Here is a 19,609-nt window from a genome sequence, read left to right on the forward strand (position 1 = left end):
AATTTGAAATGAAATGCTAGTTTATTCCTTTTATCTGCGATATCAATAATTTATGCAAGACCTTGGATTATTTAGAAAGCAGGACTCTAATTTTCACAATCCACAGGAATAATTAAACATTCTCAAATTGTAAACTGAAATTTGAACTAGGAATTTAAGTATATCCAATCTTTTGAACATTTCACGCTTTCAGGGCACTGAGATATTCCAATTCCTTCCATCATATCCTGAGCTCAAGGTAAAAGAGATACTCTCTTCATGGGGCTGCCTTATGTATGTTCAGGGCAGCTGGGTTACAATGATCTCTAATAAAAAATGTTTTGGCAGTAATGGAGCGCTCCCTAGAGGACAGACTGCCTAACGACACTCATACAAAGAATAATCGTATCAGAGCCAAAGTGACAACAAAAAATATAAGCACATACCAGATCAGATGTGGGGGTTGGGGGGGGGAAGTAATTCAGAGTCTTCTGTCCTGCTGCTAATTTTTATATTCAAAGGGGATGAAAAGTCAAGAAAAACAGAATGGATGTCTGGCTTCTTTTGGAATTTTTTGAATTCTTTATATAAACTAGTATAATCTTAGAAATTTCCTAACACTCTAGAAAGAATTACTTCTAATTTGCTTTAATAGTTTTAATTTAACACTAGAACGGTGCAAATATCAAAGCATTAAGAAAATCTTTTATGACATAAATTGTGAAAGCATTAAGAAAATCCACTTATAGCCAGCTAATATTTTTTCTTCAGGAAGTAACAAATTAAATAAAACAAGCAACTTTTGTCTTTGGCCTGGAATGAAATTTATAAAGCATGTAGTTCAAATAATGTTTTTTTTTTAAAGACAGGGTCTTGTTCTGTTGCCCAGGCTGGAGGGTAGTGGTGCGATCCCAGCTCACTGCAACCTCTGTCTCCCGGGTTCAAGCAATTCTTGTGCCTCAGACTCTCAAATGCGCCTACACTCTTAAGTGCACCTTTATTACAGGTGTACGCCACCATACTTGGCTAATTTTTTTTTTGTACTTTTAGTAGAGACAGGGTTTTGCCATGTTGGCCAGGCTGGTCTCGAACTTCTGACCTTAGGTGATCCACTTGCCTCGACCTCCCAAAGTGCTGGGATTACAGGTGTGAGCCACCACACCCAGCCCAAATGATCATTTTAAAGATGAAGCAGACTAATCTTTCATAAGCAGGGTGTGAAGACTTTCCTAATACAGAGAAGACAATTCTACAAGTAGGCTCTCAAGCCTCCTTTCACTCCGCAATGTGAAAGGCACTGGCTAAAGAAGTGCTCTGGGAATTCTCAAGACACAGTTCCTACTCTCAAGAAGTTTACTAGGTGTTGCTGAAGCATATGCATACAGAGCACAACCTCCAAGCAGAGAAATAAATGTGTCTGTGGTAGACACAATCATGTGCAGTCTGGATCTCCCTGTTTTACTCCCTCAGTTGCTGAAAGAGAGCCCTCAACTATTTGACACGGTTAACCGTATCTCAAGAACCTGCTTTGATAGACAGATACACAATCTGGTGGTATCACTATTCTAAGTCAGAATTTGGCTCAAGGATTGCCTCTTACATAGCTAACTCTCCATCACTTTTCTCAGGAGATTCTACTCTGGTTCTATCAATAAGACGAAATAATTATTATTTCAATGTGTCAACAAACTACCAGTACTTTATAACTGTACTGAAGGATGGGAGACTGTTAAAGGCCAAAGTATGTAATGTTATATCACAAAGAAAAGCTTTTCTTTGAATCCCTGCTATTTATCAGCTATGTGATTCAGGTATAACTTTCTGGAGCGGTTCCACATCTGCCAAGTGGGGAATTCCTGCCTAAGTTACCTGCCAAAGATACCACCCAAGTCTATGGAGTTATTCTATTTTTATTTTATTTTTTATTTTTTCTTGCATTGGAATGGAGTTATTCTCAGATTTAAAAAAATCTCAACGTATCATCAACCACATTAACTGGCCATTGTTATTAATAGGGAAGATGAGGATCTAGCTATGACTTACCTGGATCTTGAATGAATTTACTTCTGTTTTTTGATAATACAGTTGATCTCTGGACAAATGCTGCCAAGACCATCGCCCTGCTTTCCACTTTAACTTCTTGTTCCTCTTGACACAATATACATGTAACAAATTGTCTTTGTTCAGGAACTTGAGTTTGTGTGGGGCCCAGTGCTGTAAGTGTCATATCTGAAACCACAGGGCTGCAATAAAAAGGTTATGAATATAATTAAGGAGCCTAAAAGCTTTCTATAGAATCATAAAATAGCAGACTACAGGTATGTACATATTTAACACATGGTTTTGATAACTTGGATTGTCAAGTCTTTGGTATGTATCAAAACCATCTCTTTTAATCCTCACAGTAATCTAACATGCAACACAGATGCCACACACTCTAGGTAACTGAGTATAGTGTACTCATTCTTTCATGAATGTCCAAGGTCTTCTGCAGAAAATACCAACTAGGTGTACACAGGAATTACCATATCTATATCCGGAGATTTCTAAGACTAAATCTTCTAAATGGAGGTCACAAAATTTACCTATGAATTCTACTAAATTACTTTAGGATTAAAAGTATACTTAAAAGGAAAAAAAGCAACGCTGCCCCTAGTTGAGAACAATTGGTCAAGAGATTAAATTTTTTTTTTTTTTTTTTTTTACCTATTATCAAGAACAGCAGAGGTTGAGGCATCCAGTTCTAATGTCTGCTGAAAGAGTTCTTTGTTTTCATCAATAAAATGCCGCTGCATTTCAGACATCTGAGCCATGATCTTTTCTCTGCGCAATCTGGCGATCTCAGCTTTTCTCTTCCTCTCAGCTTTGTCTTTGTCTCTTGAACTCTGAAATTATGCTCCATTCAATTAGTTCAAGAGATGCTAAAATGTACTATTTTTTTTTTCCAAAGCAGAAATATCTTTATTGTAAATACCAATTTAAAAACTATTCTGTAATCTCACTTATTTAAACAAGAGAAAAGACAAATTGACCTAACAAGTTTTAAAGAAAAAAAGCAGACAAAAAATAGCTACAACAAATAGAGATAAATAGTGGCACATTTCTTGGAATTTAAATGTTGTGAGAGTAACATCAACTGCTAAGTTACTGTAGATACATTTAATTTGTTCACACTGAACTTGCTATAATTTTTTAGTATTATCACACTTTACTTTTTATACCTCTTCCATTATGGTTCCTTCTGTCTCTGCCATGGGACTGGTAGGTGAACTCTCCCTCATCTTTTTAATAGCATTAAAAGTCTACAAAAAAATTAAAATATCAGTATCCTGTATGAAACATTATTGCAATGTACACATAACAAATATTTAATATTTCTCACAAAAAGCAGTCAATGTAGGAAATTTTACCTTTAATATCCACCGAATCATGTCTTTGTGGATTTCTAGGTAGGGAGCATTTTGTAGTGTTTCCAGCATAGCTAGTATGCTAGGAGAGTTTTTTGGCGCTTCACCAGGTTCTATGGCAGAAAAATAAAAGGCACAATAACAATAGCTAACACTTCATAGTACTTATTCCTATGCACAGGAACATAAATGCAGTTGCTTATAATACCTATTGTCCATAATTTGATTATGGCTCTCCTGAAATAGAGATTTTCAATATTTCTTGAGAATGCGACATATTTGTCCTTTACAAGTTGCTAACAACTCAAATTAGTTAAGCATTCAAAAGTGACTTTTTATAGCAAATGATTATTTTAACATCCCTTTAGCAAAATTACATACAAATTCGGCCAAAAATATTGGTGTACCTGAGATTTTACAGGTCTAAGAAAATAAATTAGCATGAAGAGGTATATATGTACAAATATATCTATTTTCTCTGACCACTGCTTTTAATAAAAACTACATTCAGAATAAAATGAATTTCTTTCCCTAGGAATTCACTGTTTATTTGAATAAAAGAGTCGAGTCCATATTTTCTATTATTCTGCAGCCAGAAATGTTCAATTATCGATTTTCTTGATTTTGGTGCTGCCCATTCTGGAAAAACGTTCCTTTGTCCTAAGAGGGGAAGAGATTGAACTATGTGATCTTTAATATTCTATTAAATTTAAAATTCCATGGTGTGCGTTAGGGATGTGACTCTAGATAAGAGAAGTTTCTTTGCAAATAAATTGTTTATCTTAATTATGTAAAACGTTTAAAGACAAATAAGAATAATGTTGACGGAAAATGATGATTATTTAATAAAAAGGAAAGAGAAAGTAAGAGAGAACCTAGTATTTTTTTTTTTTTTTGAGACAGAGTATCACTCTGCCGCTCAGGCTGGAGTGCAGTGGTGAGATCTCAGCTCACTGCAACCTCCACCTCCTGGGTTCAAGTGATCCTCCTGCTTCAGCCTCCCAGCCTTTGCCACCACGCCTGGCAAAGAACCTAATATGTTATAGTGATGAGTGAATGAAATTAGGGAGTATCAGCTGGGCGTGGTGGTTCACGCCTGTAATTCCAACACTTTGGGAGGCCGAGGAGGGCGGATCATGAGGTCAGGAGTTCGAGACCAGCCTGACCAACATGGTGAAACCCTGTCTCTATGAAAAATAACAAAAATCAGCCGGGTATGTTGGCTCGTGCCTGTAATCCCAGCTACTCAAGAGGCTGAGGCATAAGAATCGCTTGAACCCGGGAGGCAGAAGTTGCAGTGAGCCGAGATTGCGCCATTGCACTCTAGCCTGGGCAACAGAAAGAGACTCTATCTCAAAAAAAAAAAAAAAAAAAAAGAAAAAAAAAAGAAAAAGAAAAGAAATTAGGGAATATTTTGTGTGGTTATCCTAAAATAAATGCATGAGAAACAAAGAAAGCAAAAAACACTGTATTAATCCACAGAAACAATATAGTAGAGAAAAAGAATAGGTAAAAACTGGCAACCAAGAATAGTCTTCAGTGGGGAAAGGTGGCTCCTCCTCTTTCTCTCATTTACTTGGATGAGGGCAAAAAGGAAAATTAGAGATGTAGCAGCAGACAGAATTACTTCCTCCCTGTCCCCTGGCAACGTAACTCTCACAGTTATCGTTTAGGAAGAAATGGCACTGAACACAGTTACAGAAATAATCCATTTCTATCAAAGCATTTATAAACTATCACAGCACCATAAATTCATTTAAAAACACCTCAGTGAATGGCTGACTACAGGTCTGAAGCAGGGAAAGTACGAGATGAGCTTGGGCATCTTTCGGGCCAGAAAGTGAGGTGGTATTCAAACACTAATGGGGCTGAGTGAAAAGGAGACAGAAGCTGACTAAACAAACTCCCACTGACCAAAATGGGCATAATTTGAGCATCAAAAGGAATAATTATAAGTGACTATAAAACACTGAATAAAAATCCATGAATACTATTTTTAAAAACTCTGAACAAAAAACATTCAAAGTTGCCACAATTGCAGGGAACTAACAGACCAATGGCTGATTCTGAAAATTAATAAATAAAAAGCTTTTCTTTGAGATGTGAAATATTATGTCTATAACAAATGGTTCAAGAAAGTATGTAAATATAAAAGCAAATATAGCAAACTATTGAATCTAGGTAGTAGGTATATGGATGTTTACTGCACAATTCTTTCGACTTGTCTATACGTTTGAAATTTCTAAAATAAAAAGCTAGAAAAAATCCCTGGCCTTGTGTTAAAAAGTCACATTTCTTTATGTGAAATGACAATCTAATCCCCTATAATTTTTCTTTTAATACTGTAGAATCTTACATCAACCACAGCTGACTCTAAATTTGAACTTAGCCCTAAGTATTTTTATAAAAATATATCAGGGTTTAATACAGAAGCTTTACTACACAGATGAATACATACAGCCTCATATATTTGGATTAAATATTATCCTTTTAGAATCTATATGATTAAATAAGAGGTTATTAAGTGATTTCTTAAAATCACTTATATTTTGAGTTAGTTTAGTAAAAAGCATATGTACATACTTGATATCTTCTGAGTGAAGGCAAATGTTACTACATGCTCTTCCGTGACATTCTCTAAATGTTGTTTTTCTTCTTGTAGTGCCATTCCAATTAAATGTAATACCTTGAATAAAATGTTTTGTAACTTTTAGCAATAATTTAAAAAAATCAAGCACATATTTTTATAAGAAATAGCAAAAAAGAATTATTAAAAAAGATAAACTATTAAACACTAAATGCAATTAAAAACAGTCTGAAGTACTAATTTTTTTTCTTTTTTTTGAGACGGAGTCTTGCCCTGTTGACCAGGCTGGAGGGCAGTGGCACCATCTCAGCTCACTACAACCTCTGCCTCCTGGGTTCAAGAGATTCTCATGCCTCAGCCTCCCGAGTAGCTGGGTCTACGAGTGTGTGCCACCACACCCAGCTAATTTTTGTACTTTTAGTAGAGATGGGATTTCATCATATTGACCAGGCTGGTCTGGAATGCCTGACCTCAAGTGATCCACCTACCTCAGCCTCCCAAAGTGCAGGGATTACAGGCATAAGCCACCATGCCCGGCCTTGAAGTACCAATTTTTATTAAATGAAAAGACTGAGGTTCATTTTCTAGTAAAGAATTATTGGCAAAGAAAACAAAATTTTCTACTTCAATGAGAAAGAAATTTCAATTGCAAATTCTTAGGGTAAGCAAAATTACCACTAGCTGTGACCAGCAATTCACATAATAGATAATTTTCAGTTTTATTCTATACCTATACTACAGACTTAAAAAAACCTTCCAAGAATCAGTGGTCAAATTATTATAAAGCTAAAAGTATCTAGCATGTAATTATCCAGCCTATGACACTACCTAGTTTAATTTCTCTAAGGACTAAATCTTCATCATCTGAGAAAGACAATACTTTTATCTCTACTGCCATATTATTTATAAACTTCATAGTTCTTCAGTGTATCTCAGAAAAGATTCCTTAGCAGACTTCTAAGAGAGTGTATCAATCTATCTGTTTTTTTACTGCTTTTATCCCATGCGCCAGTTCTTTTGTTTTTTGAGACGGAGTCTCCCCATGTTGCCCATGGCACGATATCGGCTCACTGCAACCTCCGCCTCCGAGGTTCAAGCGATTCTCCTGCCTGAGCCTCCTGAGTAGCTGGGATTACAGGCATGTGCTGCGATGCTCAGCTAATTTTTGTATTTTCAGTAGAGACAGGGTTTCACCCTGTTGTACAGGCTGGTCTTGAACTCCTGACTTCAAGTGATACATCTGCCTTGGCCTCCTGAAGTGCTAGGATTACAGGGGTGGGCCATTGAGCCCAGCCTATATTCTAGTTTTTCAAGGAGATGTGTGTGTGGTGGCTCTCTATCTTTCTCTCCACATGGGATGCCTGTGGTTGTCAGAGACTTGGAAGAACTAGGTGACATGATGCAAATGTACATGTAAGGTAAATACTGTTCACACCTCTTTCCTCCATTATTTCCCACAAATCTTTGTTCACATAATGCTGACAGTACATGACAGCTAGTACAGTTGTACTGGTAATGAGCTAGTATACCGCAGCTCCATGCTTTTACACTTTAAATATGCTTACAGATAAATCTAAGGGCATTATGAGAATACATACATCTTAGCTAGCGAGACAAAAAGAAAGAATGATAGCTGTGGAGGAAGGCTCCAAAATTTGAATCTGAATTCTGGTTTTACTGCTTTCAAGCTATTAATATATTCCCTCGGGGAAGGCCTCTGAGCTGATGTCATCATCTTTAACACTGGAAAAAACAGCTTCCTTCTATAGTTCTGAGGATTACAAACACTGTATACAAAGTGCTTAACATGGCCAGGCACAGTTGCTCATGCCTGTAATCCCAGCACGTTGGGAGGCTAAGGCGAGTGGATCACCTGATGTCAGAAGTTCAAGACTAGCCTGGCCAACACGGTGAAACCCTGTCTTTACTAAAAATACAATAAATCAGCTGGGCATGTTGGTGGGCACTGGTAATCCTAGCTACTCGGGAGGCTGAGGCAGGAGAATTGCTTTAATCTGGGAGGCAGAGGTCACAGTGAACCAAGATCACACCATCGCACTCCAGCCTGGGTGACAAACAGGAAAAAAAAAAAAAAGTGCTTAGCATGGAATAAGGCATAGCGTATTCTGTTTAATGAATAATTATTATATCACTTAGTAGTTGAGTAATATGGGAAGTTAACTGAACATCACTGAAACTTGGCTCATGCATGGAATCCCAATACTTTGGGAAGCTGAGGTGGGAAGACTACTTGAGTCCAGGAGTTCGAGACCAGCCTGGGCAACATGGCAAAATCTTGTCTCTACCAAAAATACAAAAATCAGCCAGGTGTTGTGATGCATGCCTGTAATCCCAGCTACTTGGGATACTGAGGTGGAGGGATCACTTGAACCCAGGAGGCAGAGGTTGCAATGAGCCAGGCAGAGGTTGCAGTTAGCCAAGATTGCACTGCTGCACTCCAGCTTCCTGGGTGACCGAGCCAGATCTTGTCTCAAAAAACCACAAACAACAACAAAAACAACACAAACAAGGTTCCAGACTTGCCACTTAACTAGCTATAGAACCATGTCTCTGTCAGTTTCTTCAACTACAAAATAAGAATATGGATGATTCAAAAAATTTTTTTGTTTTGGAAAACAATTAGATTAGAAACATATATAAAAGATTACACATTATATCAATATCAGAGTACTACATATATGCAGACCAGGACCAAGCAAGAAGAGAAAGATTGCCCAATGGGACCGAGGTAATAACAACCATGTGGTATAAAAAAATCTGTCTGGCACTTGTTTTCACTGTCAGACACAAAAGCTGTAACAATATATTCAAGTTAGGAAAACACAATACATTTTGGCCTAGTTTTCCTGTGTACAGATACAGACAAGAATATTTTGCTTGTACTATAAAATACTAAAATAAAAATAACAAATGTCTTCAAACCTACCCTTTGCAGCATGGACTCTGACCAGGCATATCCATTATGTTCCACAGCCCATTGCAGAATTGTTCCCATGATGCACAACATGACATCTGACTGCAAAATGTTAACCAGGCTTGCAAACAGAGGGCAGAATGGAGGCAAAACTGGAGGCGGAAGAGCTGAAAATACAGTTGTTATTATTGGTTTCTTTTATAGAACATGCTTTAAAAACCATCCCTTTGTTACTTCTGATAGTTTTAACTAAAGAATATTCATTAACATATACCTTAAAGCTATTATTTTACCTTCTCAAGGTCAAATGCATAAAAAGAGCCACATAAGTAGCAGCAGTACAAAAGTCTTTTTCCCTAGGAAGTTCTTAAGATCTGAGATAAAATCAACCCAGAGGAGACTTAGTACACACTATTTCTATGTTAACATATTTATTATTCCTTTGAATAGGAGGTTGTTCACTAGGAAGGCTTACATTCAAATCTTTCATTTCACCAAGGACAATCATCATAGTTCATGGAAAACAATGTTTAACCAGTAAAAAAGATGGGCAGGAAATTTTTGGAAAGATTAAAAATACCTGTATCTTCTCTATTTTGTCTTTTCAATTTCCGTTGAGCTTCTTCTGCCTAATAAAAATAAAGTTATTTGGACTGGGAATTAGTAATACAAAACATATCTAAAACTAGTGATATAAGTTCATCTTTGTTGTATTATTTTCTTTTTTTTTTTTTTTAATCTTTTTTGGCCAATCTTTAATAAAATATTTTCTTTTTTTTTTTTTGAGACAGAGTCTTGCTGTGTTGCCCAGGCTGGAGTGCAGTGGTGCAATCTCAGCTCACTGCAGCCTCTGACTCCTGGGTTCAAGCGATTCTCCTGCCTCAGCCTCCCAAGTAGCTGGACTATAAGGCACCCACCACCATGCCTGGCTAATTTTTGTATTTTCAGTAGAGATGGGGTTTTCACTATGTTGGCCAGGCTGATTTTGAACTCCTGACCTCGTGATCTGCCTTGGCCTCCCAAAATGTTGGGATTACAGGTGTGAGTCACTGCGCCTGGCCTTTTTTTTTTTTTTGAGATGGTGTCTCGCTCTGTCACCCAGGCTGGAGTGCAGTGATCTCAGCTCACTGTAACCTCCAGCTCCAGGTTAAAGCAATTTTCCCTGCCTCAGCCTCCCAAGAAGCTGGGATTTACAGGCACCCACCCACCACGCCCAACTAATTTTTGTATTTTCAGTAGAGGTGGGGTTTCGCCATGTTGGCCAGGCTGGTCTTGAACTCTTGACCTCAGGTGATCCACCTGTCTCAGCCTCCCAGGGTGCTGAGATTATAGGTGTGAGCCACCATGTCTGGTCAAGGATGAAAATCTAAAATCAGAAAAGAATACAACAGAAGCCAGGTGCAGTGGCTCACACCTGTAATTCCAGCACTTTGGGAGGCCGAGATGGGTGGATTACCTGAGGTCAGGAGTTTAAGACCAGCCTGGCCAACATGGAGAAACCCCACTTCTACTAAAAATACAAAAATTAGCTCAGTGTGGTGGCACACACCTATAATCCCAGTTACTTGGGAGGACGAGGCAGTATAATTGCTTGAACCTGGGAGGCAGAGGCTGCAGTGAGCAGAGATCATGTCTGCACTCTAGCTTGGGTAATAGAGTGAGACCCTGTCTCACAAAAAAGAAAAAAAAAATTTATCCTTAATGTTCTAGTCCTCCCCTAAATAGACACATCAAGGCTAAATTTTTTTCAACTAAAAGAATCTCTAAATTGAGTTATCTATTACTTTAAATTGGAAGGGAAACACGTACAACCCAAAACCAAGAAAACTTATTTAGGTTTGAACTCTATGACTTCATCAAAAACTAAATAAAAACTTTAAGCTTTAATGCTGTTTATTCAAAAAGCATTTTAAGAGAAGACTGCTAAAAGGCAATTTTTTTTTTTTGAGATAGGGTCTTACACTCATCGCCCAAGCTGGAGTGCAATCACAGCTCACTGCAGCCTTAACCTCCTGGGCTCAAGTGATCCTCCTATCTCAGCCTCCTGAGTAGCTAGACGACAGTTGCACGACACGACACCTGGCTAATATTTGTATTTTTAGTAGATGTGGGGTTTCACCAGGTTGCCCAGGCTCATCTCAAACTCCTGAGCTCAAGCGATCTGCCCGCCTCAGTCTCCCAAAGTGCTGAGATTACAGGCATGAGTCATCATGCCCTGCTAAAAAGGCAAAATTTAATTACCTAGGAATGATTAGAAAAACTGCATGTATCTCTATGAAAAAGCATGCTAAATAGCACCAATTCTGAAATGTGCATAAAATGGATTAACTGATTATAATGCAGGTTGAAAATTTGTTGTCAAAAATGACACCCATATATATAGGTATGTATTATACAGATTTTATATATGTATGCACAAAATGCTAGGGGGAAACTCCAAAATGTTAGGTGATGGTGTTTTAAGTAATTTCTACTTTCTTCTTTATATTTTATATTTTCCAAATTTCCTACAGTGAAAATATATCCTTTTTCAATCTGTAAAAGCAGTAAAAAGTTGTTTAGGAAAAAAAAATCCAAGCCAGATACAATGGTGTATGCCTGTAATCCCATCTACTCAAGAGGCTGACATGGAGGATTGCTTGAGCCCAGGAGTTTGAGGTCGCAATGCTCTATAATGGCACTGTGAACAGTCACTAAACTCTCGCCTGGGCAACATGGTGAAATCCCATCTCTTAAAAACAATTCAACCCTTCCCTGCTACATTTTTAATTTTCCCAATTACCTTGGACTGTTCTGCCCTTGAAAAGTGATAGAAATACAAGTTGAACTCTTTGGCACATTCTGGTTTCAGTTCATACATGCCTCGTCCTGTTAATCCAGGTTTCCTATGAAAGAAAGTACCTTAGAATATTATTACTAAAGCCATGCACTAATTTATGAGAGTCTTGGATATTAGAACAAGAAAGTAGAGCTCTCATATACTGCTGGTGGGTGTTAAGTTACAACTATTTTCAGTGGGTTGATCTGGCAATCTAAATCCAAATTCTATATGCATCCATTTTATTTAGCACACCCACTTTGAATTTATCCTAACTGGACAAGTGAACCTGATGGGCACTGCAGTGGCAACAATTAAAAAGTTGAACAACAGGAAATAAGTTACAACATCTCTAAACAATTGAACACCATTAACAGTGATGATAATTTCTCTATTTTCACATGTAAAGACATCTATGTTAAGTTTTATTAAGTGGAAAAAAGCAGGTACACAATTGGGGTTTAGAGAATTTTCCTAAGCAACTTATAAAACCTAGAAGCCAAATGAGACAGTTTTAAAAACAGAAATGACACCAAGTTAAAAACAAGGGACAGTCTGGAAAAAAGTACTTGTGATGTGTTAAATAAGAATTGATATTTCTAGTATTTAAAAATACTTATGAAACAATAAGATAGGGACAAACAACCATAAAGAAAAATGGATTAAAGTATGAAAAAACATAAACGGCCAATTAGCACATAAATAGATGCTCAACTTCACTGTTAGAGTAATGCAAATTAAAATACGGTACTGTTTTCACCCATCTAATGTGTAGAAATTAAACGACTGCTCATATTAACGTGTTGACAAAGTTGCAGGGCACTCTTCATACACTGCTAGTCAGAGTGTAAATTGCTGACTTTTTTGGGAATGCAATTAGGAGGTATGTATCAAAATGTTATACAAACTTTCATTTTGATCTGTCTAATCCTCAAAAAACACTTTCACAGTCACAGATACACTTGTTAATGCTATAGGTACAAGGATGTTTAATATTTGTTTATAAGAAAAATCTGGAAATTATGTACACTAATAGGGAAGAAGTTAGATACATTACAGTACATGACTACAAAAAAGTGAAAAAGCTCACGCCTATAATACTGGCACTTTAGGAGGCTGACGTGGGCTGGATCACTTGAGGTCAAGGAGTTCGAGACCAGTCTGGCCAACATGGTAAAACCTCATCTATACTAAAAATAAAAAAATTAGCCAGGTGTGGTGGTGGGCGCCTGCAGTTCCAGCTACTTGGGAGGCTGAGACAAGAGAATTGCTTGAATCCAGGAGGTGGAGGTTGCAGTGAGCCAAGATCATTCCACTGCACTCCAGCCTGGGTGACAAAGTAAGACTCAAGTGAAAAAGGATGAAGTATGCCTATATGTACTGACAAAATATATTATGTCAAAAAACCCCAGAAAAACAAAAAACCCCCCAAAGACACAAACATATGGAAACATCCCATTAAAGTTTAATTTTAAAAAAGATTATAGAATAGTAAATATAAAATGAACCAATTTTTTGTTATAAATATGTGTTCCAAGTATAGAAAAAAATGTAGAAAGATATACATCTAAAAATAATAGAAATCATTTGAGTGGTTGGATTACAGGTAATATTTTTTCTGAAAGCAAGTATTGTGTTTATAACCAACAAAAAATAAAGACACTGTCTACCTGCAAAAGTTTATAGTGGAATAAAAAACATGAAGACATTGTCATTGGGATAGGAAGCAAGGAAAAAACAGGCTTAAGAAACTGCCTCAACAACTTTAAGGGTATAAACCAGTTTACTGATTGGGAAAGACTGTTTAGGAATGTTTTCCCACAATTTAGGCGGCACATTCAAAAGGAAATAAAAGAAAGCAGTTTTAAGAAATTACAATGCATTTATTTAGATCACTGCTGAGGTTAATTTTTACTATTTGAAACCATCAGCTATGAACACCTATTCTGAATGTGATAAAAACCCTCACACAATGTTACTTTATGTTGCTGAGTATAGGGCGAGATCAGAAAAGTGAAATGTCAGTGAGAAATCTCATTTACAGCTATAATTTGAAAATGCCTGTCACTCTCTGAAAGATGCAACTTCATTCTCAGTTCCATCAAAGAAAACACTCTAAGAAAAATGAATGTACTGGAAAAATAAAAAAAGAATGTGAAATAATAGGAAGTAAACTCACTTGAAATGGGCAACTGCTTCGATTACATTCTCCATGCCAGTCTCCTTGTTCTCCTAAAGGTACAGGACACAAGTGTGTTTCATGTTAATAATAACTGCTAGCACTCAGCATTGTGTTTTATCCCACTGACCCTCATAATAACCTGAGGTAGATACACCTTATCTCCATTTTTACAGATGAGGATTCCATAGCAAATATAATGATTAATACAAAACTAGACACACTTACTTGGTAAGCTGACGTTCATTTAAATTGATATATTATTTTTAAATACATAAAATAGATAAAACCTTATGATTTTTGAAAAGTCACTACCATGTGGAATCAAGGTAAGAGCTTTCTAAAAGGAATTAAATGAAAAATAAAGTATATAAAACATTTAAAAAATTTATGTAAAATACTTTTGGTATTTTACAAAATAGTTGCACTAATTTCTTGTCTATATTTTCAGTACAACAGCACTTCCCAAAACACATCTCATTCATGACAAGATATTAATAGGAATTCTGTGAATAAATAATTCTTTAAAATGTTTGGGAAATACAGTTACAATCACTTTATATAAGGTTTAAACCACTTAAAAAATGCTTTTTGAAATTTAATTGTTCCTTAAAGTTTAGGCTAAATTATAACTGATTCCTAACTGAACAACTTGGGATTCATTTCCTGCATTAAAGAAGTACAAGTAATTTTTATCTTGACTAGATATTTAGTGACATTAAGAAATTATTCATTATTTGGCGAGGCATGGTGGCTCATGCCTGTAATCCCAGCACTTTGGGAGGCTGAGGTGCGTGGATCACTTGAGACCAGGGGTTCGAGACCAGACTGGACAACATGGCGACAGCCTGTCTCTACTAAAAATACAAAAATTAGCTGGGCATGGTGGTGTGTGCCTGTAATCCCAGCTACTTGAGAGGCTGAGGCATGAGAATTGCTTGAACCCGGGAGGCGGAGGTTGCAGTGAGCCAAGAATGTGCCATTGCACTCCAGCCTGGGCGACAGAGCCAGACTCTGTCTCAACAACAACAACAAATATATATAATACATATATTTATATAGATATATATTATATACATCTACATAAAATATATGTCTATATAAAGTATATATTATACACAAAATATCTTATAGATATAAAATACAGATATATAGATAAATGTTTCTGTTATATATATATAAATTATTGCTGTTATAAAAGTGTGATAATATAAAGATAGGTTTTTTTTTAGAGTCCTCATTTTTTACATCAGAGTTTTTCAACCTCAGCACTATTGACATTCAGATGAGATAATTTTTTGTTGTGGGGGGTTGTCCTTGGTATTGCAGGATGTTTAGCAATATCCCTGGCCTCTACCGACTAGATAACATTAGTATCCCACACCCTGGCCTGAGTAGTGACATTCCCAGATGTCCCCTGGGGGACAAAACTGTCCCCAGTTGAGAATCAGTGTTTTAGATACATATAGTCCTATTTATAGATGAAATGGTAAATATAGTATTCTCTAGGAAATAATACAGTAGGGCACAGAGGTCAGTGGTTGGGGTATAGATGAAACAAGACTGGCCATCCATTGAAGGTGGTGATGGGTTTGTTATACATTTTTTATCTCTATAGATGTTTAAAATATTTATAATACAAAGTTTAAAAGTATTACTATGCAACGAAGATAAGACAGGTTGAAATCCCAGAAAAATAAGTGTTAATTAAGGTTGAAAGTTTCAATCTATGTTTCAAATTAAGGTAAACATTTTGAAAAGCCTCAATGAAAATAAAGTCCCTTTCCAATTACAGGGGTTGAATTTCTGAAAAGTCCCATGGCTGAAAAATATGTTGGTGAGAAATTTATGACCCCTGGAAGGAAAAACAGTTGCAATTTAACCTATGAATGTCCTTGTCTCTATTATTTTACATTCACTAAAATAAAACAAGGGCTCCTCATTAAGAGTCTCAGCTGGGCGTGGTAGTTCATGCCTGTAATCCCAGCACTTTGGGAGGCTGAGGCGGGTGGATCACCTGAGGTCAGGAGTTTGAGACTAGCCTGGCCAACACGGTGAAACCCCGTCTGTACTAAAAATGTAAAAATTAGCTGGGCATGGTTGCAGATGCCTGTAATCCCAACTACTTAGGAGGCTGAGGCAGGAGAATAGCTTGAACCCGGGAGCGGGAGGTTGCAGTGAGTCTCTGGAGGCCAAGAAAGAAAAAGCCGTGGAAAACATTATTTATTCTACTCGACATATGTGAGTAGGTACTTCTGACTCCCTTCTTCAGTATACTAGGTTATAAAGCATTATCCATACCCATGGCAATTTTGCACTAAAGACCCTATAATGACCTCTTTCTGTGGGGTACAGACATTAGTTCTAAGGTGTGAGCTTACCTTTTTTTAGTGCCCTTATGTTCTTCAAGGCTTTATTGGAACAGATTCTATTCCTATTCTGTTTTCTACTCCTATTCTCTTTTTCTAATTATTTATAATAAGAGTGACTGGAATTATACACATCCCATAATGATAGATTTTACAATTGTAAGAAAGGCATATAGAAATAAATCTATACATACTAGACTGATAGGCAGGGAAAAGTTTCTACAATTTTCTTTTTAGAAATGTAGGTACTTACATCTTCTGGTAAAGACTTTACCAACTCACTATGAGCCATAGGCTTGATACTCAACTGATGGATAATCTCTCGCTTGATTTCATCTGTAGCGTTTACCTGTCCAACTCCAGGACTAAATCTCTCTCCTGTCAAAAATGAGAAAGTATATATACACACATTTAACATAATCACAATACTCTTGTGATATATACTTATAATTCATGCAGCATGTTATATTTCTCTACGTCTCTCTGAGCAATGAGAAAGCAAGGACTGTTCTGTCAACAAGCCAGGGAGAGAGCAGCTCCCTACTTCTGCGTCTTATACCCAACACGTGAGTGCAGGCTTTAGGTAGTGGAGAGAGCTCTCCTGCGGTTTCAAAAGAATGGGATCAGAAGTGTGGGAAGGGATTAAATGTAGTCAAGGAGACTGCAGTTACCCTATTCTCTTTGGGGGAGCAAGAAGGGAGAGCCTTCCTTTCCCCTTCTATCTAGTGGCAAATAAAATATCAACTTTAGAGACCTTCTTCATTGGTATCATCTCCTGACAGTAGCCAGGATTCTCTGCTCTATGGACTATAGGGGGTCTAAAACAGTAGTAAAGGCAGAAAATATAGATAATAAGGAAAGAAATTCACATCTATTAGCCATAGGTCTCCATTAGCTTGGAATTATTGTATCTGAAGTCAAGAAGAAGATACTTTTGTACCACAAACCCATGGAAAAAAACATAGTTAAGATATAAAGTAAGAGTAAATAGATCTTAAATAACCTATTCTCTGCTTGCTAAATTCTCCTGTCCCCACCCCACCACCACCCTGCAAAACAGAGTCTTCCAGTTTATTCTGCTTCAGTAGTTGTATTTTCTCCTTCTTCCAAAACACCACAGTGCTGTTACTCTCAATGTTACAGTAACCAGAGGGGAGAAAAAGAGGAATATTCCAATTCGCTTCCCCTGAGTATCCTCTCAAAACACAGGAAACACAGGTCAGAAATTCCAAACTATGTGCTACTACAAACTTCAATGTAATAAATGCTTCCAACAATTTAAACTTACCAACAAGCATTATAATGAGGTACAGCATTTCTTCTATTAGAGTATTGTTCTGCTGAACAACATCCTGTAATAAGTGAGGGAAGATAAAGTTCAGAGATAAGAATAGGCATATCGTATAATCTCAGAGGATTAACATATTCAAAAAGAAGAAAAGATGCTTCATTAGCAATGTGTTGTAGTTTCATAAAACATGGTCTTACCTTATGGGTAATCTCAGAACTAAATCTTTTTCCGTAGTCTGGAGTACTGAAAATCTGATAAAGTTCAAAGCGGCTGAGCATGATCATCAGGAAATGATTTGGATCCATCATGGAGACACCTGTCTTTTTTTTTTTTTTTTTCAAATGTTTGAGATAAAGGAAAAGAGGAAGGTCAAAGGGGCCACTAAACATTAGTGAGAGATAGTTTGGCTTGCGCGAGAGAAAGCAGTTTACCAATCCTAAAGGTTCATCAATCCCAACAAAAGATAAAAACCCATTAGCCTCAATCCCTACTTGTGGTAGCTGACAAGTGTGGAAAGGAATCTAAATTGGAAAAACAAAACACAAACAAACAAACAAAAAAGCCCCAAACCTAAGCCCACACAGCAGAGTAACATGGACTATGAGTTCTTTTTCCTTCTAGTGCCTTGAAATAATTGTATTCCTGTGAATTCAGTTCCAAAATTTTATTCTGGGGTTCTCTGATCACTGTCTGGACTCAGGGAAATGTGGTATGTTAATTAACCTTCTAGAATTTAAAAAATATAGATCATATTAAACTATTATCAGAATCTCTCAACCTATTTTTTTCTGGTAAGCATTACACTAACTGAAGTGACATTTTTGAAATATTAGTTTCAGTTCTCTTTTAATTCCATTTGTATAAATTATAAATCAATCGAGATTTTAATTTGTTTCGAACTAGTAAGTTTTTGAAATATACATTTCTTGACTTTATTTTTCTGTAATGACTAAATCCATTCAGTAGTAGCAGAGAACTACTACTATGTGACAAGCACTATGCAAGGCAAAAAGGACAGAAAAAGAAAAAAGATATACTGCTATGGTTTGGTGGGGTGCAGGTAGGATGCTGAAGAGTAAATAGTCATCACAATCCAGGGTTGCGAGTGCTCGTCAGGGCTAAATACCATGCTAGGGGGCTCACAAAAGGGACATGTAGCCAAGATTTAGTGTGTCAGGGAAGGATTCTCAGAGGAAGTGATGCTAAAGTAAACACAAAGACAAGCAGGAAAATAAGTTAGCTAGGTAAATGGAAAAGGAAGGGGTGGATAACTTAGGGATCAAAAGAAATAAATATGCAGAGTTTAAGATTTATGAGAATATGGCAAGTGCTGGGAACTTCAATGTAGTTAAGTATCGAAGTCCTTGAAAATTAGTTTAAGGGGTTTAAAGTAAGAAGTTTAAAATTAGTTAAAGAACCAGAGGACAACAAACGTATATGACTTTAGCAACTAGGTGGACTGTGGAACAATTCACCGAGGTAGGGAACTGAAGACAGGAAGAAGGTATGGAGGAAATATGAGGAGTTATTCTGAACACGTTTAATCTGAAGTATGTCTAGGAAATATAGATGGAAATATCTAAAGGCTGTTAGCCATATGAATTTGGAGCTTGGGAGACAGGGATAGGCTGGAGTTCTAGATTTGGGAGTGATCACAACTGACTGGATTCTATGGAAATAATAACAAGAAACAAAAGACTCCCCACAACCTTTAAGTTCAATGCTTTTAATTCATTACCTGAAGCATTACTATATCCTTGTCAAACATCTCACGTCTGCATTTCACATTATGGTAGTAATAAATCTAAAAAAATAAGTAATTATATTGGGTAAACAGTTTTTGTTGGTTAAGGCTCTCTCTCCCAATCTTTCCCCACAAGCACAAGTTTGTACAAGTAAGAATGTGTGCACGTGTGTGATGTGGTTTCTCTAACAATGAACATTATCTTAGTATAGATTAATTAATTACAGATTTTCACATTACAGTGATCATGCTCTGGTTCATATTTTGCAACTAACTTGCTGGGTCTCCAAATAAAGTAAA

The 19,609-nt window shown here is 36.8% G+C and overlaps 1 protein-coding gene across 5 annotated transcripts in view; it reads right to left on the reverse strand.

Moving 5' to 3' along the window:
• The window catches only part of UBR2 (ubiquitin protein ligase E3 component n-recognin 2), a 124,817-nt gene that overhangs the window by 32,445 nt on the left and 72,763 nt on the right, over positions 1-19,609 (reverse strand). For 4 of the 5 annotated variants that reach the window (XM_064361042.1, XM_064361041.1, XM_064361039.1 and 1 more), the window contains exons 18-30: positions 19,304-19,369; positions 17,763-17,885; positions 17,563-17,626; positions 16,528-16,652; positions 13,906-13,958; positions 11,691-11,793; positions 9,489-9,537; positions 8,921-9,075; positions 5,970-6,072; positions 3,390-3,499; positions 3,201-3,281; positions 2,686-2,864; positions 2,023-2,222 (exon numbers count right to left, since the gene is read on the reverse strand). In XM_064361042.1, coding sequence (XP_064217112.1) covers positions 2,023-2,222; positions 2,686-2,864; positions 3,201-3,281; positions 3,390-3,499; positions 5,970-6,072; positions 8,921-9,075; positions 9,489-9,537; positions 11,691-11,793; positions 13,906-13,958; positions 16,528-16,652; positions 17,563-17,626; positions 17,763-17,885; positions 19,304-19,369 — 1,411 coding nt within the window. Of the gene's footprint in view, positions 1-2,022; positions 2,223-2,685; positions 2,865-3,200; positions 3,282-3,389; positions 3,500-5,969; positions 6,073-8,920; positions 9,076-9,488; positions 9,538-11,690; positions 11,794-13,905; positions 13,959-16,527; positions 16,653-17,562; positions 17,627-17,762; positions 17,886-19,303; positions 19,370-19,609 lie in introns of those variants that run through there. The other variant, XM_064361043.1, reaches the window with a different exon arrangement.

The sequence above is a fragment of the Aotus nancymaae genome, unplaced genomic scaffold (assembly GCF_030222135.1).
Source record: "Aotus nancymaae isolate 86718 unplaced genomic scaffold, 86718_ANA_hifiasm-v0.15.2.pri h1tg000040l, whole genome shotgun sequence".
Taxonomy (NCBI): Eukaryota; Metazoa; Chordata; class Mammalia; order Primates; family Aotidae; genus Aotus; species Aotus nancymaae.